The sequence below is a fragment of the Pseudorca crassidens genome, chromosome 19 (assembly GCF_039906515.1).
Source record: "Pseudorca crassidens isolate mPseCra1 chromosome 19, mPseCra1.hap1, whole genome shotgun sequence".
NCBI classification, from domain to species: Eukaryota; Metazoa; Chordata; class Mammalia; order Artiodactyla; family Delphinidae; genus Pseudorca; species Pseudorca crassidens.
In genome coordinates, this window is record NC_090314.1 from 14,588,812 (window position 1) to 14,605,851 (window position 17,040).

General features: G+C 48.5%; 2 protein-coding genes across 2 annotated transcripts; one reads left to right on the forward strand and one right to left on the reverse strand.

Annotated features, from left to right (window-relative positions):
* Window positions 1-10,053: 10,053 nt before the first annotated feature.
* Window positions 10,054-10,967, reverse strand: EMC6 (ER membrane protein complex subunit 6). Its single transcript, XM_067717436.1, has 2 exons — window positions 10,809-10,967; window positions 10,054-10,621 (listed from the first exon to the last, which is right to left on the reverse strand). The coding sequence occupies exon 2, from the start codon at window positions 10,571-10,573 to the stop codon at window positions 10,241-10,243; it is 333 nt and encodes a 110-aa protein (XP_067573537.1). The 5' UTR covers window positions 10,574-10,621; window positions 10,809-10,967; the 3' UTR covers window positions 10,054-10,240.
* A 99-nt stretch (window positions 10,968-11,066) lies between these two features.
* Window positions 11,067-16,088, forward strand: TAX1BP3 (Tax1 binding protein 3). Its single transcript, XM_067717435.1, has 4 exons — window positions 11,067-11,226; window positions 14,207-14,326; window positions 14,731-14,808; window positions 15,119-16,088. Exons 1-4 carry the CDS (start codon window positions 11,188-11,190, stop codon window positions 15,254-15,256), a joined length of 375 nt encoding a protein of 124 aa, XP_067573536.1. The 5' UTR covers window positions 11,067-11,187; the 3' UTR covers window positions 15,257-16,088.
* Window positions 16,089-17,040: the final 952 nt, after the last annotated feature.

The following is a 17,040-nucleotide window of genomic DNA, read 5'->3' on the forward strand; positions in this document are numbered from 1 at the left end:
AAGGGAGAAAACACAGAAAGAAAAACAGTCAAGCAAGACAAAATAATAGCTAAACTAAGTCAAAGACCTTTAGTTCCTCCTCAAGGGCTATAGATAACATTCTGAGCCACCTCCTTTGAGCTGTTTTGCAGATAATGAAACCCTCACCAGGTGGAAGAAGTTAACTGTATGCTGCCCACAAGCAGTAGACCCCAGACCTGTTAGAACCAGAAGGTTGATGATGTTAACTCCTGGTCACCTCAACAGCAACCAATCAGAAGACTGTCCTCAGGTTGATCACGCACCCTGCAACCCTCTCCCTCACCCTGTCTTAAAAAACCTTTCCCTGAAAGCCATCAGGGAGTTTGGGCCTTTTGAGCACTAGCTGCCTGGTCTCCTTGCTTTGCGCCTGCAATAAGCACTGCACTTTCCTTCACCACAACCCAGTGAAAGTAGATTGGTTTTACTGCGCATGGACAAGTGGACCCAAGTTTAGTTCGGCAGCAAAACCTCCCACTGTGCTCTACCTCAGGGCCTCTTCTAACTTTTCAGACACAGGCCAAACTCCTTTGTTCTCACTGGCCCTCACACATGCACTTTCTTGCAAGTAACTCCTTCTCCACACTTGACTGTTACTCAACCTTTGCATCCTAGTTGTAATGTTATTTCCTCAAAGAAGCTACCCCAGGGGCTTCCCTGGTGACTCAGTGGTTAAGAATCCACTTGCCAATGTAGGGGACACAGGTTTGAGCCCTGGTCGGGGAAGATCCCACATGCCGCAGAGATACTAAGCCCGTGTGCCACAACTACTGAGCCTGTGCTCTAGAGCCCACGAGCCACAACTACTGAGCCCTCATGCCACTGAGCCCACATGCTACAACTACTGAAGCCTGTGTGCCTAGATCCCATGCTACGCAACAAGAAAAGCCACTGCAATGAGAAGCCCATCAATACAACTAGAGAAAGCCCGCGTGCGGCAACAAAGATGTAATGCAGCCAAAAATAAATAAATAAAATAAGTAAATTGAGAGATTGGTTCAAGATGGCGGAGTAGAAGGACATGCTCGCACTCCCTCTTGCGAGAGTATCGGAATCACAACCAACTGCTGAACAGTCATCGACAGGAAGACACTGGAACTCACCAAAAAAGATACCCCACATCCAAAGACAAAGGAGAAGCCACAACGAGACGGTAGGAGGGGTGCAATCACAATAAAATCAAATCCCATAACTGCTGGGTGGGTGACTCACAGACTGGAGAATACTTATACCACAGAAGTCCACCCACTGGAGTGAAGGTTCTGAGCCCCACATCAGGCTTCCCAACGTGATGTCCAGCAACGGGAGGAGGCATTCCTAGAGAATCAGACTTTGAAGGCCAGCAGGATTTGATTGCAGGACTTCGACAGGACTGGGGGAAACAGAGACTCCACTCTTGCAGGGCACACACAAAGTAGTGTGCGCATCGGGACCCAGGGGAAGGAGCAGTGACTGCACAGGAGACTGAACCAGACCTACCTGTTAATGTTGGAGGGTCTCCTGCAGAGGCAGGGGCGGGGGGGGTGGGGGTGGGGGGGTGGCCACTGTGTCTTACTGTGAGGACAAGGACACTGGCAGCAGAAGTTCTGGGAAGTACTCCTTGGCGTGAGCCATCCCAGAGTCCTCCATTAGCCCCACCAAAGAGCGGGTAGGCTCCAATGTTGGGTTGCCTCAGGGCAAACAACCAACAGGGAGGGAACCCAGCCCCAACCATCAGCAGACAAGTGGGTTAGGATTAAAGTATTACTGAGCTCTGCCCACCAGAGCAACAGCCAGCTGTACCCACCACAAGTCCCTCCCATCAGCAAACTTGCACAAGCCTCTTAGATAGCCTCATCCACCAGAGGGCAGACAGCAGAAACAAGAACTACAATCCTGCAGCCTGTGGAACAAAAACCACATTCACAGAAAGATAGACAAGATGAAAAGGCAGAGGTCTATGTACCAGATGAAGGAACAAGAAAAAAAACCCAAAAAAACAACTAAATGAAGTGGAGATAGGCAACCTTCAGAAAAAGAATTCAGAGTAATGATAGTGCAGATGATCCAGGACCTCGGAAAAAGAATGGAGGCAAAGATCGAGAAGATGCAAGAAATGTTTAACAAAGACCTAGAAGAATTAAAGAACAAACAAACAGAGATGAACAATACAATAACTGAAATGAAAACTACACTAGAAGGAATCAATAGCAGAATAACTGAGGCAGAAGAACGGATAAATGACCTGGAAGACAGAATGGTGGAATTCACTGCTGCGGAACAGAATAAAGAAAAAAGAATGAAAAGAAATGAAGACAGCCTAAGAGACCTCTGGGACAACATTAAATGCAACAACATTCACATTATAGGGGTCCCAGAAGGAGAAGAGAGAGAGAAAGGACCAGAGAAAATATTTGAAGAGATTATAGTCAAAAACTTCCCTAACATGGGAAAGGTAATAGCCACCCCAGTCCAGGAAGTGCAGAAAGTCCCATACAGGATAAACCCAAGGAGAAACAGGCCCGGACACATAGTATCAAATTGGCAAAAATTAAAGACAATGAAAAATTATTGAAAGCAGCAAGGGAAAAACGACAAATAACATACAAGGGAACTCCCATAAGGTTGAGAGCTGATTTCTCAGCGGAAACTCTACAAGCCAGAAGGGAGTGGCATGACATATTCAAAGTGATGAATATGTAACCTACAACCAAGATTACTCTACCTGGCAAGGATCTCATTCAGATCCGATGGAGAAATCAAAGCTTTACAGACAAGCAAAAGCTAAAAGAATTCAGCACCACCAAACCAGCTCTACAACAAATGCTAAAGGAACTTCTCTAAGTGGGAAACACAAGAAAAGGACCTACAAAAACAAACCCAAAACACTTAAGAAAATGGTCATAGGAACATACATATCGATAATTACCTTAAACGTGAATGGATTAAATGCTCCAACCAAAGACACAGGCTTGCTGAATGGATACAAAAACAAGACCCATATGTATGCTATCTACAAGAGACCCACTTCAGACCTAGGAACACATACAGACTGAAAGTGAGGGGATGGAAAAAGATATTCCAAGCAAATGGAAATCAAAAGAAAGCTGGAGTAGCAATACTCATATCAGATAAAATAGACTTTAAAATAAAGAATGTTACAAGAGACAAGGAAGGACACTACATACTGATCAAGGGATCAATCCAAGAAGAAGATATAACAATTATAAATATATATGCACCCAACATAGGAGCACCTCAATACATAAGGCAACTGCTAACAGCTATAAAGGAGGAAATTGACAGTAACACAGTAATAGTGGGGGACTTTAACACCTCACTTACACCAATGGACAGATCATCCAAACAGAAAATTAATAAGGAAACACAAGCTTCAAATGACACAACAGACCAGACAGATTTAATTGATATTTATAGGACATTCCATCCAAAAACAGCAGATTACACTTTCTTCTCAAGTGCACACGAAACATTCTCCAGGATAGATCACATTTTGGGTCACAAATCAAGCCTCAGTAAATTTAAGAAAAGTGAAATCATATCAAGCATCTTTTCTGACCACAACGCTATGAGATTAGAAATCAATTACAGGGAAAAAAAAAACATAAAAAAACACAAACACATGGAGGCTAAACAATACGTTACTAAATAACCAAGAGATCACTGAAGATATCAAAGACGAAATCAGAAAATACCTAGAGACAAATGACAATGAAAACACGACGATCCAAAACCTATGGGATGCAGCAAAAGCAGTTCTAAGAGGGAAGTTTATACCAATACAAGCCTACCTCAAGAAACAACAAACATCTCAAATAAACAATCTAACCTTACACCTAAAGGAACTAGAGGAAGAAGAACAAACAAAACCCAAAGTTAGTAGAAGGAAAAAAGTCATAAAGACCAGAGCAGAAATAAATGAAATAGAAACAACAACAAAAAAAAATAGTAAAGATCAATAAAACTAAGAGCTGGTTCTTTGAGACGATAAACAAAATTGATAAACCATTAGCCAGACTCATCAAGAAAAAGAGGGAAAGGACTCAAATCAATAAATTTAGAAATGAAAAAGAAGTTACAACAGACACACAGAAATACAAAGCATCCTAAGAGACTACTACAAGCAACTCTATGCCAATAAAATGGACAACCTGGAAGAAATGGACAAATTCTTAGAAAGGTATAACCTTACAAGACTGAACCAGGAAGAAATAGAAAATAAGAACAGACCAATCACAAGTAATGAAATTGAAACTGTGATTAAAAATCTTCCAAAAACAAAAGTCCAGTACCAGATGGCTTCACAGGTGAATTCCATCAAACATTCAGAGAAGAGCTAACACCCATCCTTCTCAAACTCTTCCAAAAAATTGCAGAGGAAGGAACACTCCCAAACTCATTCTATGAGGCCACCATCACCCTGATACCAAAACCAGACAAAGATACTACAAAAAAAAGGAAATTACAGACCAATTTCACTGATGAATACAGATGCAAAAATCCTCAACAAAATACTAGCAAACAGAATCCAACAACACATTAAAAGGATCATACACCATGATCAAGTGAGATTTATCCCACCGATGCAAGGATTCTTCAATATACACAAATCAATCAATGTGATACACCATATTAACAAATTGAAGAATAAAAACCATATGATCATCTCAATAGATGCAGAAAAAGCTTTTGACAAAATTCAACACCAATTTATGATAAAAATTCTCCAGAAAGTGGGCATAGAGGGAACCTACCTCAACATAATAAAGGCCATATATGACAAACCCACAGCAAACATCATTCTCAATGGTGAAAAACTGAAAGCATTTCCTCTAAGATCAGGAACAAGACAAGATGTCCACTCTCAGCACTATTATTCAACATAGTTTTGGAAGTCCTAGCCACAGCAATCAGAGAAGAAAAAGAAATAAAAGGAATACAAATTGGTAAAGAAGAAGTAAAACTGTCACTGTTTCCAGATGACATGACACTATACATAGAGAATCCTAAAGATGCCACCAGAAAACTATTAGAGCTAATCAATGAATTTGGCGAAGTTGCAGGATACAAAATTAATACACAGAAATCTCTTGCACTCCTATACACTAATGATGAAAAATCTGAAAGAAAAATTAAGGAAACACTCCCATTTACCCCTGCAACAAAAAGAATAAAATACCTAGGAATAAACCTACGTAGGGAGACAAAAGACCTGTATGCAGTAAACTAGGGCTTCCCTGGTGGTGCAGTGGTTAAGAATACACCTGCCAGGCTCCCTGACTTCAGACTATACTACAAAGCTACAGTAATCAAGACGGTATGGTACTGGCACAAAAACAGAAATATAGATCAATGGAACAGGATAGAAAGCCCAGAGATAAACCCATGCACATATGGTCACCTTATCTTTGATAAAGGTGGCAAGAATATACAATGGACAAAAGACAGCCTCTTCAATAAGTGGTGCTGGGAAAACTGGACAGCTACATGTAAAAGTATGAGATTAGATCACTTCCTAACACCATACACAAAAATAAGCTCAAAATGGATTAAAGACCTAAATGTAAGGCCAGAAATTATCAAACTCTTAGAGGAAAACATAGGCAGAACACTCTATGACATAAATCACAGCAAGATCCTTTTTGACCCACCTCCTAGAGAAATGGAAATAAAAACAAAAATAAACAAATGGGACCTAATGAAACTTCAAAGCTTTTGCATAGCAAAGGAAACCATAAACAAGACCAAAAGACAACCTTCAGAATGGGAGAAAATATTTGCAAATGAAGCAACTGACAAAGGATTGATCTCCAAAATTCATAAGCAGCTCATGCAGCTCAATAACAAAAAAACAAACACCCCAATCCAAAAATGGGCAGAAGACCTAAATAGACATTTCTCCAAAGAAGATATACAGACTGCCAACAAACACGTGAAAGAATGCTCAACATCATTAATCATTAGAGAAATGCAAATCAAAACTACAATGAGATATCATCTCACACCAGTCAGAATGCCCATCATCAAAAAATCTAGCAACAATAAATGCTGGAGAGGGTGTGGAGAAAAGGAAACACTCTTGCACTGCTGGTGGGAATGTGAATTGGTACAGCCACTATGGAGAACAGTATGGAGGTTCCTTAAAAAACTACAAATAGAACTACCATATGACCCAGCAATCCCACTACTGGGCATATACCCTGAGAAAACCATAATTCAAAGAGTCATGTACCAAAATGTTCATTGCAGTTCTATTTACAATAGCCCGGAGATAGAAACAACCTAAGTGTCCATCAGCGGATGAATGGATAAAGAAGATGTGGCACATATATACAATGGAATATTACTCAGCCATAAAAAGAAATGAAACTGAGCTATTTGTAATGAGGTGGATGGACCTAGAGTCTGTCATACAGAGTGCAGTAAGTCAGAAAGAGAAAGACAAATACCGTATGCTAACACATACATATAGAATTTAAGAAAAAAAAAAGATGTCATGAAGAAGCCAGGGGTAAGACAGGAATAAAGACACAGACCTACTAGAGAATGGACTTGAGGATATGGGGAGGGGGAAGGGTAAGCTGTGACAAAGCGAGAGAGTGGCATGGACATATATACACTACCAAATGTAAAACAGATAGCTAGTGGGAAGCAGCCGCATAGCACAGGGAGATCAGCTCGGTGCTTTGTGACCACCTAGAGGGGTGGGAGGGAGGGAGATGCAAGAGGGAAGAGATATGGGAACATATGTATATGTATAACTGATTCACTTTGTTATAAAGCAGAAACTAACACACCATTGTAAAGCAATTATACTCCAATAAAGATGTAAATAAAACAAACAAACAAACAAAAAATCCGCCTGCCAATGCAGGGGTGACGGGTTCAATCCCTACTCTGGGAAGATCCCACATGCGGAGCAACTAAGCCCGTGCGTGACAACTACTGAGCCTGCGCTCTAGAGCCCGCGAGCCATAACTACTGAAGCCCACGTGCCACAACTACTGAAGCCCGCGCGCCTAGAGCCCGTGCTCTGCAACAAGAGAAGCCACTGCAGGGTTTCCGTGGTGGCACAGTGGTTGAGAGTCCGCCTGCCGATGCAGGGGACACGGGTTCGTGCCCCGGTCCGGGAAGATCCCACATGCCGCGGAATGGCTGGGCCCGTGAGCCATGGCCGCTGAGCCTGCGCATCCAGAGCCTGTGCTCCACAACGGGAGAGGCCACAGCAGTGAGGCCTGTGTACCGCTAAAAAAAAAATAAATAAAAAATAAAAAAAAGATGATACCAACAGATGGAGAGATATACCATGTTCTTGGATTGGAAGAATCAATATTGTGAAAATGACTATACTACCCAAAGCAATCTACAGATTCAGTGCAATCCCAGATTCAGTGCAAAAAATCCCAATGGCATTTTTTGCAGAACTAGAACAAAAAAATCTTAAAATTTGGATGGAGACACAAAATTCCCTGAATAGCCAAAGCAGTCTTGAGGGAAATAAACAGCTGGAGGAATCAGACTCCCTGACTTCAGAGTATACTACAAAGCTACAGTAATCAAGACAATATGGTACTGGCACAAAAACAGAAATATAGATCAATGGAACAGGATAGAAAGCCCAGCGATAAACCCACACACCTATGGTTAACTAATCTATGACAAAGGAGGCAAGGATATACAATGGAGAAAAGACAGTCTCTTCAATAAGTGGTGCTGGGAAAACTGGACAACTACATGTAAAAGAATGAAATTAGAACACTCCCTAACACCATACACAAAAAATAAACTCAAAATGGATTAGAGACCTAAATGTAAGACTGGACACTATAAAACTCTTAGAGGAAAACATAGGAAGAACACTCTTAGACATAAATCACAGCAAGATCTTTTTTGACCCACCCCCTGGAGTAATGGAAATAAAAACAAAATAAACAAATGGGACCTAATGAAACTTAAAAGCTTTTGTAAAGCAAAGGAAACTACAAACAAGACGAAAAGACAACCCTCAGATGGGAGAAAATATTTGCAAACGAATCAATGGACAAAGGATTAATCTCCAAAATATATAAACACCTCATGCAGCTCAATATTAAAAAAACAAATAACCCAATCCAAAAATGGGCAGAAGACCTAAATAGACATTTCTCCAAAGAAGACATACAGATGGCCAAGAAGCACATGAAAAGCTGCTCAACATTACTAATTATTAGAGAAATGCAAATCAAAACTACAATGAGGTATCACTTCACATCAGTTAGAATGGGCATCATCAGAAAATCTACAAACAAATGCTGGAGAGGGTGTGGAGAGAAGGGAACCCTCTTGCACTGTTGGTGGGAATGTAAATTGCTACAGCCACTATGGAGAACAGTATGGAGGTTCCTTAAAAACCTAAAAACAGAATTACCATATGACCCAGCAATCCCACTCCTGGGCATATACCCAGAGAAATCATAATTCAAAAAGACACATGCACCCCAATGTTCACTGCAGCACTATTTACAATAGCCAGGTCATGGAAGCAACCTAAATGCCCATGGACAGACAAATGGATAAAGAAGATGTGGTACATATATACAATGGAATATTACTCAGCCATAAAAAGGAATGAAATTTGTAGAGACATGGATGAATCTAGAGACTGTCATACAGAGTGAAGTAAGTCAGAAAGAGAAAAACAAATATCATATATTAACGCATATATGTGGAACCTAGAAAAATGGTACAGATGAACCAGTTTGCAGGGCAGAAATTGAGACACAGATGTAGAGAACAAACGTATGGACACCAAGTGGGGAAAGTGGCGGGGGGGGGGTAGTTGTGGTGGTGGTGGTGGGATGAATTGGGAGTTTCGGATTGCCATATATACATCAATATGTATAAAATGGATAACTAATAAGAACCTGCTATATAGGGCTTCCCTGGTGGCGCAGTGGTTGAGAGTCCGCCTGCCGATGCAGGGGACACGGGTTCGTGCCCCAGTCCGGGAAGATCCCACATGCCGCGGAGCGGCTGGGCCCGTGAGCCATGGCCGCTGAGCCTGCGCGTCTGGAGCCTGTGCTCCGCAACGGGAGAGGCCACAACAGTGAGAGGCCCGCGTACTGCTAAAAAAAACAAAAGAACCTGCTGTATGAAAAAATAAAATTAAAAAATTTTTAAAAAAAAGCTACCCCACAACCTGGGTTAGGTTTGGGGCTCCCGTGTACTCTCTTCGTAGCTCTTATAATCTATTTGTGAAATCAGGTAATGCTGGTCTTCCCAGTTAAAACTATAAATTCCACAAGCAACGTGTTCCTTACTTAACGCTAATGCAATATTTATTTCTCAATTAAATGTATGCATTTTATTCTAAGATAAGCCTCCTGACAGGAAGGGATCATGGACCAGCATATAGACAGAGGCATTTACACTCTAGACAAGCCCATAGATTAGCTCAATCAATCAGTCTGTTTAATTCTCACTTGACAGAGTCTAGAAAAAAAGAGCTTGCTTTTTAAAAACTGAAAACAGCTAGCTCTAACTAGGTGAAATGGAACTGAAATGACACCACTCATACCTTGAGAGTAGTGGTTGGGAGGGAAGGCTGGGTTCTGAAAAGGTAGTCAGCCAATACAGTAAGAGCAATTAAGAGACCTACATTTGAATCCTGGCTCTGCCTCTTCCTAGCTGTGCCTCCTCCGGCAGAGGTATTTAGCCTCTCTGAGACTCAGGTGCATCAATGGGGAATAATAATCACATCTACTCCATAAGGACATTGCTAGAATTAACGAAGTAATGAGTAAAAGGTACGAGGTACAATGCTTGGCATACAAGGCACACTTAATAAACATTAACTGTTATTAATTCTCAGGATGTTAACGATAAGTTCTCTCCTTATTCAGGCCCTAGTGGCCCCTCTCTGAGGGGCCTATGTGTAAATGCAAGGAGAGGACAGAAAACTAAGGCGCAGTCCCAGCTCTCCCGGAGCCAATACCAGGCGATTTTGCACCCATGGCAGACAGGTGGTACGCGTTAAGGTAGGAAGAAAACTCCACAAAGGGTCTCACGCTTCATTTAATCTGTAGAACAGTACAGACTCTTCATCTTAAGATATAAATTATTTATAACGTTACAGGACAAGCGGCGACTCCAACAATTTAAAAACTAGGTAAGTCTACCTGGTGTTAACTTCTGGCAACAGTCCTCCCAATCTGTTTTTTTTAAAGTCATCCCTGCCCACGTTTCAGTAGACGTGCACCATGCCGTAGAGGAATGTCCAGAACAGGACGTAGGTGAAGAGGCCTCCAATGAGACCTCCTGTAAAGAGAGGTCTTCGCGACTTAAAATATTTGTTCCACCTCCTTCCCGCCTTGAGAATTAAGAGCAGGGAGAGCAGGATGGAGGCCAGCAGGTAGAAGATGAAGCCGTAGAGGCCGGTGAGGCCGAGGATGCCGGCCGTGGCCCCTGACAGCGCCGACACCGAGGTCCGGCAGTAATCCAGGACGGCGGCGTTGCCCCGCACAGCGGTCTCGCTGATGAACGGCGGCCCCTCCCGCTTGGCCACCACAGCGGCCATCGCACCCGCCCGGGCTCGGCCTCTGCTTTCTCGTGGAGCAACGCGGGGCTGCGGAGAGAACCAAGTTACAGGTGGCGCCCGGAGCGTGGCGACTTGGGTTCGCGCCGCCCCTCCCCCTGGGGCTGCGGAGACCTCGCACCCCTCAGTCTCGGACCTTCGAAAAACGCTGAAAAGGCTGAGGGCTCGGGGTTGCTGGCGGCACATCTGCATTTCCCACCCAGACTCGCCCAGTTACCTGGAAGCCGGCGGCGGACGCAGTAGTTCGGCGCTCCCTCAGACAGCCCGCAGGACGGATTCCCGCGGCGCCATCTTGCACTGGAGGATGCTGGGACGGCCCAGCCTGCGCAGTCGCCAGGAACTCGCACCCGCCCTCTGGCGCATGCGCCACGGGCGCCCTGAGCACGCTCCACCCCTCTCTCCGCTTTTCTATGCGCGCGCTGGGACTTCCGAAAGCCCGAGAGCGCTCCGGCCGGTGATTGGCTGGAGCGTCGTTAACTATTCATGAGCGGGCGGGCCGGGCTGGTTGGCCTTTGTTAACTAGAGAGGGCGAGGCCTTAGGGATTTTCGCTGCGGGCTTCACTGAGCGGTGTTTGGTTAACCAGATTGGGGTCGAGATGTCCTACGTCCCGGGCCAGCCGGTCACCGCCGTGGTGGTGAGTGGTCTCGCGCGGGCTCCTCCTCGTCTTGGCTTGACCCCACTTTGCAGATAGGTAAACTGACACCTCAAACACGTTGACAAAGCGTCGAGCCCGGGTCTCCTGCAAACCCGCAGCTAGAGCTCTGGTTCTCGCTTTGCCGGAGCGGAGCCGCGGTCTTACCCAGCCATGCAGCAGAGATGGCTGGGACCCAAGCGCCTCCTGAGGAGCCGGGATCGAGGCCAGACCCCGCGCACCAACGCCGCCGCGTTGGGCTCCTCTCAGCCGGCCGGGGCAGGGAAGATTGAGGAGAAAGGCCCCTGCTGTGGGAGTCTGGGAAAGCGCCCACTTCCCGGATCTGTGTCCCCAGCCGGGCAGCCGCGGGTGGCGGGCGCCGGCCCCGACGTCCATGAGTCGCAGCCTCTGGAATGAGGAAGTGCTTCCTCCACTCCAGCCGGCGCCGCCGCCCAGAGGGAGACTTGCGGGGTGGAGGTGGTCGGGGCCAACATAGCTGCCCCTCCCCCCCTCCCCTGCGGCCTTTCCTTCTCGGACCCATCGCCGCCCGGTCCAGAGTGAAGGCTCATACAACTGGTTCGATCCTGCTCCGAACGTTCCCTGGAACCCCAGCCCTTGGGGCAAAGTCCAGGTCCCCTACCTGGCACTTGGGGCCTGAGGAGACCTTTTGGGGTCAGCTCAGGCCCCTGTCTCCTCCCTTGGCTGGTCTTGGGTGCCAAGTGCTATTAGAATAGGCAAAGTGAGGCTGGGACATTAGACCCAGATACCAATGCCACAGCTGGATGGGGTCTGGAGGCCCACTCTGTGGCTAAGGTGGGGAAATTGAGTCCCAGAGAGAAGTCTGGTCATGCTCAGTCGTGTGAAGAAGCCCTCAGGAAGGAGCCAGGTCTCTGAGAAGAAATGCCTGCTGGGTAGGGCACGGGTCAGGTGGAAGTCCTAGTCCTGGGGCCCTGGGACTGGCTGCAGTATCTCAGATGGGCGTGTTGGGCACTCCTGCAGTCAGGTGGCGTGACCAGGGAGCCACTGATAAAGCTGACACGTGAGGGTCAGCTTAGAGCACCAGCTCAGGCCTGGGCTAGGAGGAAACATCGTTGGACCTGCTGACAGCTGTCCTCAGCTTCACCCTGGCTGCACCAGCCTGCCTTTTCCAGCTCTCTAGCTGCCCCAGAGAGAAGGAGTCATGTTTGCTCCTTAGCTGGAAAAAAGGGGCGCAGGTGGGGAACCAGAGAGGGGCAGTAACCTGCCTGACCTCACCCAGCAAGTCAGTGACGGGGCCTTGTCTCCCAGTCCTAAAGCCTGTACTTCTTTCTGATCTTAAGGTGAGTCAAAGGTGCGCAAAGGTGTGTGTCAGAGGAGGCAGAGGCAGGCCTGGAGGAGCGCACACGTTTGCACATGAAGGACCTAGGTCCAGTGGGCCTCAGGTGTCACGCTTCCCGCAACCCCCTTACTGCAGGTCATGACTGGTCCCCGGGCCTTCCTCAAAATTCTAGGACCATGACCTTCCCATTCTTCTCACACTAGGAACATGTCTGAATACGGTGGGTGGGGTCTGGCCTCTCCCTCTTGTGTCTTGGATCGGGGATGGGGGTGGAAGAAGCTCCTTCCTGCCCTGTGCCCTCTCCCATGTAGTTAACATTTTGAGAATGTTAAAATCATTTTGGCCTCTCCTCTGAACTCTGGCTCCATAGGCCTGTCTACCCTCTGGACACCTGCCTGGATGGCTCCTGGCTCTCCAGCTCAACATGCTCCTTCTCATCTCGGGTCCCCATCTGGGAGATGGTTGTGTTCAGCCAGGCCAGGTGGCCAGCCAGGAGCTCGCCTTGGCTCCTTTCGGCCATGAACAGTCTGGAGCCTGTTGATCTCACTTCCTAAGTAGCTCATGTACCCTGGCCTCCACATACCACCTCTGTGAGACATCTGTTCCCGTACCGAGTGCCTGAGTGGTCATTCTAGCATCACACCTGACCATGATCTACCATCAGGCCCGACTCCAGCCCTACTCCCCAATTTCTGAGAGCTCCAGTGGGCCTAGAATCAAGGTCAGGTGGCCAAAATCCTGGTCAGCCCAATGCCTGGTGCTCCTTTGTGAAGCCCCTCAAGTCCAGATCAAGTCACCTTTTGCTTTGTGTTTTTCTTCTTTCTGTTAAAACTGTCAACTTTTGGGGTGGGGCAGTCGGTCTGGCTCCCAGCATCTGGGGACTGGAGGGTGGCTGCTGAGGTCTTTGAAAGCAGCTTGGCACAGATGGGGCCCACAACCTGAGTATGGTGGGAGAGCCCTAGGCACCTCCTCCACCTCCTCCACTGCACAAGAGCAGGGCCTGGGGCTTAGGGAGACACCCCCTCCCTCTGGGCCAGTCTCCTGGGCCTGCACTTCCCAGCCTTCCTGACCTGGGCTCGGCCTCATCTCACCTCCCAGTTCCGGTCCTGCGCTGTACACTCCGGTCTCATGGACGTGTATCCATAGCAACTTCAAGCCTCTGCTCCTGTTCCTTTGGCCATGACAGCCTTCCTCCTTTCTGTGCAAGTTTGATCTCTGCTTTTCCCGAGCATCTCCGGGCTTGCCCTTGACAGGGCTGGCTCAGCAATCCGAGCTGCCTCAGCAGTGTGCCTGCATATTATTTTCAGGGCCTGACCTCTCCTGCCCTGTGTGGTCCCTCCCCTGGGACATAGGCCCTTCTTCAGAGCAGCCAAAGCACCCTGGTTCTTGGGCCAGGAGGGGCTTAGCATGTGTTGAGAAGGCTGGTGCCTGAGACAGAGGGAGCTGGGAGAGGTTGGGACTGAGGGTTGTGTGGGTGGGTTGATGTGGCTGAGTTATGAGTCTCAACCCCCCAGCCCGCCAGGCTGGTGACCAGCTGGATTCCTGAAAGAGGCCCTGGGCCCCACCCCCATGGCATGGCTCTGAGCCTGAGGCTGCTGCAGGGGACACAGACCGCATTTGCTCTCCATACCTACTCATCCCCAACTCATTTTTTATCTTTGCCAGCAAAGAGTTGAAATTCACAAGTTGCGTCAAGGTGAGAACTTAATCCTGGGCTTCAGCATTGGAGGTGGAATTGACCAGGATCCCTCCCAGAATCCTTTCTCAGAAGATAAGACGGACAAGGTGAGGAGGACTAGGGTCTGGGGACCTCTCTGTGGGGCACAGAGGCCTGAGATGGTAGGTCTCTGCTTCCTGGGCTTTTGTGGAAGGAGCAGACCTCATCTCTCTCAAACGTCCTCTCTAAGAAGGTCCAAGAAATGATCTGGTGGGAATAAGTAGGGGTGGGCCTCCCAGCCCTCCCAGCACTAGGAAGCCCTGCTCAGACAGAGCCCAGGAGGCTAGCAGCAGGGGCTGTAGCATCCATGGGGCTGTTCTACTTCCCCCTTGGCTGTTCGACACAGCTTGTGCTGGGGGATACTGGGTGCGGGACAGACAGACGGCTAGGAGTATGCCATGCTGGGCTTTGCTCTGTGGATAAGAGGCCAGTGCAGTGACCCCAGTGCTTGACTTGGGCTGTCTCTTTCCAGGGCATTTACGTCACACGGGTATCCGAAGGAGGCCCTGCGGAAATTGCTGGGCTGCAGATTGGGGACAAGATCATGCAGGTAACAGATGTCCCAAAGGAGGAAAACAAGGTTTGGGCCAGAGGGTCTAAAGCACTTGGGGGGGGGGGGCGGGGCTGCCCCTGCCTGCCTCCCTGGGCACCTGGGAGAATCACCGAAGTCGTTTTGGAGCCCATACTGGCGTCGCCCCCAGAGGAAGCTGGCTCTCCGCTGTGTGTATGTGTGAGAGGTGCTTGGCATCCCCCAGCCCGGGCACGTCAGCTCGGGAGACCCAGGCCTCCCAAAGCCCGTCCTACTTTCCGATCCCAGAAGGTGGCAAGCTGAGGTGGGCTGTGTTCTCTCCCTGGGCCAGGTGAACGGCTGGGACATGACCATGGTCACACACGACCAGGCCCGGAAGCGGCTCACCAAGCGCTCGGAGGAGGTGGTGCGTCTGCTGGTGACGCGGCAGTCGCTGCAGAAGGCCGTGCAGCAGTCCATGCTGTCCTAGCAGCCGCCGGGGCCCCTGACTCATGCCTGCCCGCCCTTTGTACAGCGACACTACTTCCACGCTCTGTCTGCCCCTCGTCCTGGCTTCTGCTCGTTGCTGGGCCCCCACCTAGAAGGGCAAGAGCTGGTCCCAGAGGCCTGACCTGCCTTCCCCTCTCCCACCATGGGCCCGAAGCTCTGGGACCAGCTCTCTCCCTTGGACACTGAGGATTGGAAACAAGGGCCTGGAGCCGAGATGGAGTCAGTCCCCAATCTGTGACCAAGGCTTGGCCCCCAGACCCTGCTGCCGGGCCACAGCAGGCGAGCAGGGGGCCCCCCTTCCTGAGAACACCATGTAGCTGGGAAACACAGGGCTGGGCACTGCCCCCCGTGTCTTGGCTCTGCAGTGCCTGTGCCCCATCCTTTTCCCTGTGTTTCCCAGCGGGGATTCGACTCACTACCAGAGACACTATGAAGGTTTGTCCGGATGGAAGCCAGGCAGGCTCGCAGCTCACCCCGTTGCACTCCCACCCCCCAAGGGGTGCGGGCCTCCCCAGGGTTCACCTACTTACAGGATTCAGATGAGGTTTGAGGCTGACATTTCAGGGCAGTTCTCAGGATTGCCATTTTCCTCTATGCCTTTGGGTTTAACGTTTGTATTTTTTTAATCACAACTTTGATACAAAGTGTTTTTATCGTACTCTTTGAAGATGCCAGTTCAACTTTCGAATTCGGCTAATTCACATCTGGGAATTACTCTTAGCAAGGGAACCAGCCTTGCTTTGGTTACTGTGGAAATGGGGCAGTAGGAAGCCACCCCACGTCTTGTGCCCAATAAACAGTGCTGGAATTCATTCATCAGAGGTCTTTGCTGAGACATGAGGTAGGGATATTTGGGGGTGAATTGTGAGAGAGCTTTGGTTGTGAGGCTGGCTGACTTGGCCCCTGCTGCTCTGGACAAAGCCCAACTATCCCCAAGGCCGCTGACGCTGTGCTTGCCCAGGGCCGCCCGCGTGGGAACGTCTGGGAGTACCTTCACTGGAACTGGGCCAGGAACCCCCAACTTCCCTCGCGTAACCTAGCCTCAGCTCCTATTGGGGAGGGACCTCATGGACACCAAGGGAGAACATCCACCCACTAAGACTCTTAAGAGCATTCAGTTTAGCACAGCCAGAGATGCAGCCCCAAATGTTTCCAGGGGCTGTGACCTGAGGAGATGGGGGGAGCTGGGGAGCACTGAGGCCTTTGCTTGGCCCAGCACTGGCTGCATTACCAGCTCTGGGAATTGTTGCCACTCATGGACCCACCTAGCACTGCCAAGTCAGATTTTTGCAATCTCCCACCTTTAAAGTGTGGTACCCAATCACAGACTGGGTGGACCAAATAAAACAGGCGTGTGGGCTTGGTCAGGCTGCAGTTTCTGCTTTAGGGAAACAAGATCCTAAGTTCTTTGATACTTATACCTGGCTAGATGATCTGGAAGACTTCCTCCCCCACCCTTCCCCCACGTGCCCTTAAAGACCTCATCCAACCCGTGCTCACAACCACAGCCTGAGTGCCATGCCCTTGGTAATGCAGACAGGGTCCCTGCGGGACCTACCTGGCCCTGAGCAGGTAAGCATCTTGTGCCACCCAACAGAGCTCCCCTGATGAAATGCCGGGTCGGCACGCAGCCACCTTGGAATCAGCAAATTTCAAAATCCCACACATTTCCTTACACGAGTGACTGAGGCTGTCTCCCTAAGCCCCAAGGACTTGGTTCTGAAGCCAACACCCCTGCCTCCTGCATCTGGCAAATGCTCAGTG